The sequence below is a fragment of the Cinclus cinclus genome, chromosome 12 (genome assembly GCF_963662255.1).
Source record: "Cinclus cinclus chromosome 12, bCinCin1.1, whole genome shotgun sequence".
NCBI classification, from domain to species: domain Eukaryota; kingdom Metazoa; phylum Chordata; class Aves; order Passeriformes; family Cinclidae; genus Cinclus; species Cinclus cinclus.
The window spans coordinates 14,559,755-14,569,145 of NC_085057.1; the positions used below are offsets into that span (position 1 = coordinate 14,559,755).

General features: G+C 51.3%; 1 protein-coding gene across 1 annotated transcript; it reads right to left on the minus strand.

The window, feature by feature from the left end:
• Positions 1 to 1,915: 1,915 nt before the first annotated feature.
• Positions 1,916 to 9,349, minus strand: PPM1M (protein phosphatase, Mg2+/Mn2+ dependent 1M). Its single transcript, XM_062500828.1, has 10 exons — positions 9,129 to 9,349; positions 8,249 to 8,372; positions 7,374 to 7,628; positions 6,771 to 6,883; positions 5,709 to 5,793; positions 5,271 to 5,389; positions 4,815 to 4,878; positions 3,844 to 3,951; positions 3,496 to 3,644; positions 1,916 to 3,233 (listed from the first exon to the last, which is right to left on the minus strand). The coding sequence occupies exons 1-10, from the start codon at positions 9,347 to 9,349 to the stop codon at positions 3,089 to 3,091; spliced, it is 1,383 nt and encodes a 460-aa protein (XP_062356812.1). The 3' UTR covers positions 1,916 to 3,088.
• Between the last annotated feature and the right edge of the window lie 42 nt (positions 9,350 to 9,391).

The following is a 9,391-nucleotide window of genomic DNA, read 5'->3' on the forward strand; positions in this document are numbered from 1 at the left end:
TTTGCCTGAGGAAGGGAACAGATAGCCTCTGGCCATATTCCTTGTTACTTTTCACAGGGAAGCATTTGGAAGTCTTTTATTCTATAAAAGCTCTTTGTTAATGTGGTTTTGAGCACTTGTCTAGAGGTTGTTGTTCAGCTCTCCTGCTTGCAATGTTGTAAAACATGGTGTGTTGTGGCATGGAATGTTGAAGGAAAAGGGAACCAGAGGAGTGGTTTAGGAGGATACACACACAAGCATATCAGTGGCTTTCTGGAGTGAAGAGGGATGTTCAGGCTCATGTACAACAGCACTAGTTCTCCGTTCAGGGTGGCAGGTGAGTGCCTTCCCAGGGCCCACTGCCACCCACACAGGCAGAGACATCTCTCTTGCTGTATTCATGGAGTGCTTTCCATCTGGCTTTAAAAGAGGGGAATATGCCAAGTGTTGTCAGGGAACTTGAGGATTGTGTTTCAGACAGTTAGACAGGAAAGGTGAATAAAAGCTTTTAGCTTTCAGCTTCTTCGTGCTTCTCTAGGAGTCTCAGGGCTGCAATTCATATATTCTTTGGGGCTGCCAGCTGATGAGAAACAGATGTGATGAAAAACAGCCTTCCCAACTCTGACAGTGTGGCCAAGCAGCAAATAGCATTCCCCCTCCAAATCTGACATGCAAATCCCCCTGTGTCCTTTGGGATGAAGTAAAGACCTTTTTTCAAAACAAGGGGGAAATGAGACTCAAGAGCCCACCTCTAAGTAAGCACTGTGGTGGCTGAGCACATCTGCCTGGCCTGCAGGAGATTTCAGGTGTCATTCTCCAAGTCAGTCTTGAAAGATTTTTGTTACTTTATTGGAGCTCCCAGGTCCTGGATTCGTGCCCCAATCCCTGCTTTGGAGGGTGCAGGAGCAATTGAGGGACAAATTTGGAAGCAGCAGGGTATCTTTTCCAATGCCTCTTGGCTGTATTAGCACTTTAAGAGACTTCACCTTGGTTTTGGGTTAGGGGCAGGAACCTGGTGAGCCTTTCAGAAACTGGTTTCTGTGGTTGTGAGCTGCTGTAGGGAGTTGGACTCCTCAGTGGTATCTGCCAGTGAGTGTAAATACATAAAGTCAAATATACTTTGTCACAAAATACTACCTATGTGGAGAATTCAATGTTGTGGCTGTGACAAATAAATATTTTGTAGAGAGACCACTTGAGTGCTGTAAATCCTGTCCAGTGTGATACAACTTGCTGGCTTCTTAGAGGGGGAATGTTAAACTCACCCTTTTTTAAAATCTCCTTTTGTTTTGGAGTCAGAAATTATGTAGTGGAAATCGTGATTCTTTGAGGTTACCCTTCCATAAATTGCCCATTTTAAGAGGGGTTTTTTGCCTATGAATGTATCAGGAGAGGGAAGCCTTGTGATAGCTACATATGGAGCTTGGTGCCCTAGGTAAAGAGGTGTTCACAGCAGCCTGTGGTCTGGATGGAACAGCTGAGCTCTTTCTCAGCAAGATGAGAAAATAACTGGATTTGAGTAACAGGAATCTTGGATCCTTACAGTTAATGCATATAAATAAATGTGTTACAGCTGCTGAAGGGAGGACAGCACCAGTATAATTACCATGGGTGAATCCTCATGTGCATTGTTTTCAGGTCAAACTTAAGAGGATGGAGGGAAAGTGAAGCTGGAGAGAAATGTTTTTTATTCCACCCCTTGCCTAAACCATGAGCAGATAGCTGAGAAAGCTGCCCTATTCCTGGAGGGAATTGCCTCCCACTGCAGGAAATAATCTTCTGACACCAAGCCCTCCCAGCAGTTCTGGTAAAGGGATGCTTCTGGTGACAAGCAAAGACAAATTAAAAGCAAAAAATCCCCAGTGATTTTCTGAGGCTGCTTTCCCCCAACTGAGCTCTCTGTGAAATCCCTAGCAGGAATAACACCACAGTAAGATGCATGGGAAAAAAAAGAAAGTACTTTTATTTGGACTTCCATCCTTGCAGAACTTAAACACACACTGGGGTTTGGCTGCTTCTCTAGGGAATCCTGGAACCTGTGTAATGAGTAATGAATACCAGAGTGGGGACTCGGGGAGAGAGGAAGCTTGTCCAGACCTGAATTTGCCTGGCTAATGAACAGGTTGGGAAGCAGATCCTCAGAGTTTAAGACAACTGTGCTGTGTCTGCTGCACTGTGTTTCTGCTGGAATAAGTGCTTGAGATTCAGTACTGCAGACAAATTTCAACAAATCAGTTTCATTTTACTTGGAGCTCTTCTACTCAATCAGATGATGCACTGAAATACCTTGATTCCCATCAGTGCTGCTGCCACAAAACCTGCTTTGTTATCAGAAATTACCTGAAAAGAGAAAGTGTCAGCAAGTGTGGATTAAGATTTGTTAGAAATCTGTACACTGTGGTACTAATACACTTCAGTGTTCTTAAACAAGAGCAAGGCACGGATCTTTGCACAGGAGGCTTCTGTACCCCAGCCTGAAGGCTTCACCTGGCTACATTCTCTGGGTTTGAGGTGGTGCTGCCTACAAATGGCAACTGTCTCAGGAGGTCTGGGCCACTGCTCCAGCATTCCCATGCCACAGGCAAGGCTGTGCCCAATGCTGTCCTGGCAGCAGCTCACAGGTTTTCAGCACATCTCACGTTACAGCAAATGGATATGAGAGATGCTTTAGCTTATGCATCCAGTTCAACTTAGTTCAAGTCTGATTAAAAGCCAGCTCTTCAGACTGACTGGATCTCAACTGATCCTTATTGTTCAATATTAAAAAGGGAGGGGGATCAGTAGAGAAATATGGGTTTGAGTCTCACTGTACCGCAAAGATTTTAGAAAAAGTGCCCTTTGGCTTGCATGGCCCCCTTTGCAGGTTCTCCTTGGTCCAGCAATGAGAAGGGGGAGCGATTTGTTGCCCACTGTGCTTCTCTTGCATGTTGTTAAGGAGCTAATCTTGTTCATCCTGTGCCAAGTGCTGGCTGTGCGTTTCAGGTTCCACTGCAAATGGTTTTGCTGGAAGAGAGTGTACATGTGTGCAGCAGAAATCCCTCAATCTCAGGCTGATGCTGAATGGCACCACAGTAAGGAAACACAGAGATGCTGTGTGTCGTCCTGACAGTCAGTCCTCTTCCCTGTTGTGCAGTGGGATGACAAATACAGAGATGTCATCATAGGATGCCTCGTGGCTATCATCCAGCATCCACTGATGGCCTCTCTTCTTTCCCCTTGCTCTGCATACCAAGCACTTGGCCAGTTCTGAAAACCTGTGGGAAGACAAATTCAAGGCTTGGGCTAATATAGCAACTATTCCCTTTAAGTACAATGTTGAGATGTGGCTGTTGTCAACAGGGTTCTTTAAGAGATCAGCTTTATTACTTCAGGATGGGGACAGATTAGCAGGCAGCTTCCAAAGTCATATAAAAAAAATGGTCATGCCAGAGCTGACCTGGAAACAGCGGGATCTCAGCCTGGTTTAGGTCTGACCAGGTTCTTTGGAAGGGAAAACAAAGGCAAAGCTGGTATTACCTTCGAGGATCTGTCCTGTTTTCTGCAAGGAAGCTCCTGACCACATGGGCCACCTCATCGTTGCACAGAACATCCCAAAGGCCATCAGTTGCCATGATAAGGACATCATCTTCCTTAATGTCATGCAGAGCAAAGTCAAATACATTCACCTGGAAAGGAGAGGAGTAAATCTGTGACAATTCCTGCAATGTTATAGAGGGGTCAGGGAGATGAGATTTCCCGAGACATGACACACTGGGACCAGGGTGCTTGGAGAAATGCTAAGACCTGCCAAGTCTGTAAAAGTCCATCCTACAGAGGAGCAGCTTGTTTAATTCCACCCTACAATTCCCATGTGCTGTTACTGACCTTAGGAATGCAGGAGAGGAAGGGTTTGACTTCAATGTTGGTGTCGATGACCTTGAGTTGATGATCCCCCAGGCCTCGAGAGACAGACAAAGTCCCCAGCAGGCGAGCCTGGCCGCAAACAAAGCAAAACAGGATTGAACGTCAGGGTGTGGTGCCTTTAATGGCTGATGTCTGGCTTGTCCTGACTGATCTATGTGTTGCCTTAGGACTTTTCTCCAAGCATCACCCAAAACAGCCTCTGGGGACTTTGGAGATAGAGGAGTGATCAGATGCAATGGCCTGATGGGAACATGGAAACAGCCTGACTGAATGGCTCCATGTGGCCCATGGTGTGCTCTGGACTTAGTAGATGTGCTCTGGGTAATGCTACAGACCTCAGGACACTCATGGTGACATCTGCTCTTGGTCAGAGGTGGCAAGAAAGAAAATTGGGTTGGTTTGGGGGTGTCTGTTCTGGCAGAGGAGGTTCTGCACTGACTTGGTAAATGGGGTGGCATGTGGGTTGTAGTGCTGGGACTTTCTGCTCAACCTCAGCAGGCATTTGCTGGATGGGTGCAGTCACTGCTTCTCCCTACCTCCTTCCCTTTCCAGGCTTATTTCTCAGCCTTTCCTCATTTCCAGTTTGTGGGAAAGGCACTAGAGCTAAAGGAGACAGGACAGTCCCAGTGGGAGCTGATGAAGTTCTCATCTGAATCAAGTTCTTGTGTGCAAGGGGAGATGAGGAAAGGGCAGGCTCCCTAAGGGCTGCTGTCTGCTCTGCTGTACTCTGGAGGAGGGTGCTCCAGAAGGCTCTGGGTTGTACCAGTCAGGCAGCAAAGGAAGCTGCTGTATTCTGGCTGTGGGACTGTGCTGTGCTGGAGAACAGCAGAGCTCCAACTCTAGTGCCCCAGAGTGTGACACGAGTGATAGGGACACTGAGGACCCCCATAAGACTTGCCTGTGCCTTCCCAGTGTGTAAAGCATTAAGCTACCTGCTTCCCATGACCATGGACAAGAGGATACTTGAGGTCAGCCTTCTCCACCGTCTTGTACCCCCTGCAACAGAGAATTCACTGCTGATTTGGGATTTGGCTGACTTGATAGTACAACCCAGCCAGAGCATTTTGACTCTTGATTGAACCCTTGTGGTGTCCCCATGCACAGGCAGCTCACTGAGGATGGGGCACAGTGGTCCTCACACTCCCTCCCTAGCTTGTACCTGCACCAGCCCCACCACAATGGATCCCAGAAGGACCATCCTGACTGTTTTCTAACCACCCTGCCAGAGCCCTGGTCCTTTGGATGAAGCTGCTCACAGCATCCTTCTCTACCATCCTGCTGCTGCTCTCACTAGCAGGATGTGCCCCTTCTCCCTTCATTTCCCCATTGGTGTGAGCAGGTAAAGCTGACCTAAGCTGCAGCCTTGCCTTCAGGCAGAAGGGACTCACCAGCCCTCCATGAAGTAATCCCGGTACAGCACTTTCTGGCCCACATCATCTCCCTTCAACCTCCGTGGGAACTCAAAGCGGGTGAATTCACCTTCCAGGAGCTTGGGGAAAAGGAAAGCCTGGAGGAGGGAATGGAGGGGTGAGCATGGACAGGCTCTGCTTCAGTGCAGTAGGGCACTAGAGCTGCTGCTGCCTCAGGACTGGTGCTCCCAGCAGCAGAATCGAGACCAGAACTGGGAAAGCATGTTCCAATGAGGACATGAACATCTCCCATACTAAAGACTGTTGGCTGAATTTCTAGCCCAGTCCTCCCACGCTACTGCCAGCTGACATTATGGCCACACAGTGGCCCTCAAGTAAAGCTGGAAGTCCTCTGGGCACAAGCCCTCTCTGGCCCTGTGGGATGCTTGCAGTTGATGTGTGGAAGGAGTCACTCACCAAATGCTGGATTCGCTGCCTCTCTGACTCAGGGGTGAACTCACTGCTCATGGGCACAATGTTGTCCTTCAGGACAAGAATTGCCCTACAAGGGGGAAGAGGCAAAGCTCAGCTGTGCCAGAGGATAGCTGTGCACCCAAAACTGTTAAAAAATGCCACTGTATTTCAGAATAGCTCCATTGCAATTGCACTGTTGCAGCAGAGAACTGTGCTTGCCTGGTTTGACAGTGCTCACTGTTAGAGGAATGGGGGGGGGGGGGGGGGGGGGGGGGCACAGCCAAGTGAGGGAAATCACCTTTCACTTTTAAACACCTGCCAGGCTGAGTACACTGCTGCAATACCACCCCAGTGCTGTGTCTGGGCAGCTTTAGTCCCTTGAAATCCCCAGACTGTTCTGGGGAGCCATGAGAGCACCTTTCTTCCAACAGGTCCCGTGCCAGGCAGAAGGGGCATGGCTGGGCTGCACATTTACTGTCTGTAGGGTTAAATCAGAGTTGTGGTTTAACCTGGCTTAGCTGTGGTTTAAAACACCACACAGCCACTCACTCCCTCTCCCACACCCAATGGGATGGGGCAGATAACCGGGAAAAAGGAAAGTAAAATCTGTGGGTTGAGAGAAAAAGTTTATTAGGACAGGAACAGAGGGAAAATCATGACAAAATAATCAGAATATAGAAAACAACTGATGCACAGAGCAATTGCTCACCACCTGCTGACTGGTGCCCAGCCACTTCCCCAGCAGTTGCCCCAGGCCACTTTCCCCTCAGTTCACACACTGAGCATGGTTCCATGGTCTGGAACAATTCCTTGGGTCACTTGGGGTCAGCTGTCCTAGCTGTGACCCTTCCCAGCTTCTTAGGGCCCCAAACCTCCTTGCTGGTGGAGTGAGAAGCTGAAAAATCCCTGACTGTTGCTGAGCAGTGCTTGCACAACTTAAACATCAGTGGGTTTTCAACAGTACTCTCTAGAACTGTATCCCAGCTGAAAGTAGTAAGATCCTGGAAACCTTACTTAACTCTCAGCTCTCATCCCGATCAACTTCCCCCTTTTATTATGACTCACCTGCTGTCCCCAGCATTGGCCACATACAGCTTTCCCTGGAAATAAAGGGCAGCCAGAGCAGTGCAACCTCCTGTCTGGTTTGTAGCTTCCATCTCCTGGCCAATGACTTCATCCTGTTGGTTTCAACAAGTTTGGAGAATGGCGTGATCTGGGCTGCTGCCTTTACACACTGTCTCATCCCTCCCAGCAGAAATCCAGAACCAAAACTGACTGTGGATGAGCCACAGGAAACCAACGAAGTAACAGACAATGTTGCTTCTGTACAGCCTACACAGCTGCTGCTGCTGCTGGACTGTGGAGGCTTTAGGAGGATGATGGGGAGAGCTTGGACTTGTACATGCTGTGTGAGTGTGACAATAGCCACCCTCCTGCCCTATAGGATTGTACAGAGCTACTGTAGCTTTGCTCTGGGTCAGCACTGTCAATATACCAGTCTGAGGCTAGCCTTGGGGTCTGACCCAGCGTGATCTCAGCACATTTAAACTTTTGGCCCAATGTTCCAGCCTATTCAGCAAGCAGCAGAACTGCAGACCCTGCCCTTCCAGGGCTCAGGGAAGGACAGACTGTGACCAGCAGGACTGGTGCCCTGCACGGGGTACTCACACATTCCTGGAAGGCATTCTCCAGGGCTCCCACCACCAAGTCTGCTGCATGGATGTGCTTCTCCTCCACAAACTGGGGGTCACTGTCACAAACGCAGCGTCCACTGAGGTGCATGGGGGGCTGAGCCTCGGTGATACCACCCACAATCTCCTCCAGCTTCTGCTTGATGCAGTAGTGCAAATAGTTGGAGGCAATGATGGCAGCGTCTGGGCCACCGTGGCCATCAAACAGTGCCCAGTAGTGACCAGTCAGAAACTGCTGTGAGGAAAAGGGACAAGACAGGGGCTGAAGAGGTTGTACAGATGCCAGGCTCTTCCAGGATGCCACTGTATGTGTTTTGCCTGACTTTTCCACCCCAGCTACCTTTCCCTGCCAGTGGTAAATCTCCTGTGCAGCTCAAACTCAAGTGATGCCCATGTGCTGCTCTGCCAGACCCAACACCTCAGCTCTGAGCATCTGGATTTGCACCACACACCCTCATCTCCTGTATTAGGGGAGGTGAGGCCATTTCACAAGAAGTGAGCAGAGCCTGGTGACAGCATCCTGTGTGCCCAGTTCACGCTGCTGCCCAAGTGATGGCAAGACATACTGGCCCTTGAAAGCACAGTGGGGACAGGAAAGGTGAGGACACCAAGGGCTTGGATGACCTCAAATACTGCAAGTCATGGGCCATGGAAGTAAAAATGGTATTTACAGACAGAGCTACTTATTTGCTGGCCACAGGGTACACATGTCCCCTAAACACAAGCAAGGAAGGGTTTCAGCACATGGGAATGTAGGACTGATGGAGCAATCCTGTGTTTCCTGAACCTGCGCCCTTGGGTGGCAGCAAAAGGCTGGCAGCAGGGTAAGCACAGCCTGCCTGGGGGCAATACCTGCGTGGAGCACAGGATCAGCCATTCCTCATCCTCCTCCAGGCCTGGCTCTCTCCTCCGGACAGAGATCCGACAGCAGGCTGCCTGGTCCTCATTGAACTGCGACTTCTCGGCATTGATAACCCTGCAAACACTCCAGGTGAGGTGTGGGGACACACTGCAGCTCTCCTGCTCCCAGCCAGCTGTGCTGGCTGCTCTGCAGCCCCTGCAAACAGCTGCACCTTGTCCCTCCTTTCCTGCCCCATGCTCCCTGCTCCTTTATCAAACTCATGGATCTCTTTGCTGACGACTGAAATAGTAAGTCATTCATGTGCAGCAGGGAAAAGCCCAGCTGAGGACACAGAGACCTGCACCCTGGCCTCAGGCAGCCCTAATCAGCAGCCCAACCGTGCCATTTCCGTGTTGACACAGTGCATTGCAGAACACCACCCCGGCTTTTCCTTCCAGCTTGGGAATGTTTATCCCTGGATGGGAGTGTGCCCTCCTTGCGTTTCACGCTGTGCCATCCCAACACTATGGGGTCTGGCCAGGACGTGGGGACAGCTCCTGGGAGGAGTTCTGCCCGAGCCAGTTAAAACAGCAAACCAAGAGGTTTCAAAAAATGTGGTCTTCCCCTTCCTTTGTTTAAAAGACATTTTGTTAAAAGCGGCGCTGCTCTCGGGGCTGCCCCGGCCACTCGTCACAGTCCTGGTGCGGCTGGCAGGGGGTGGGCAGCGGTGTCCCCGGAGGGGCTGGAGGATTCTCCTCCACGCCAAACCCCCTCCGGGGCAGAGAGCCCCTCTCCCCGGGCCCGCAAATGGTGCAGGAGCCCCCTCCACACCCCTTAAACCCGCACCATTCCCCGGTACCGGCACCCCTCACCCCGCCCGGCCCCACTCACTCGGCGTATCCCGCGCCCCAGGGCAGCGCCCGCTCGGGCCCGGCGCCCCACACGGCCCGCCCGGCCCGCGGGGCCTCCTCGGCGCCGCCGGGCAGGAACTTGGGCCGGCGGTAGCGCAGGGCGGGGGGCGGCGGGCCCGGGCCCGGGCCCGGTGCCGGGGCTCCGCCGGGCCGCCCTGCGGGGCCGCCCCGCCGCCAGCGCCGCAGCCACTCGCCCGACATGGCGAGGCAGGCGCGGCTCCTCCCGGTCCCGCCCCGGGGCGG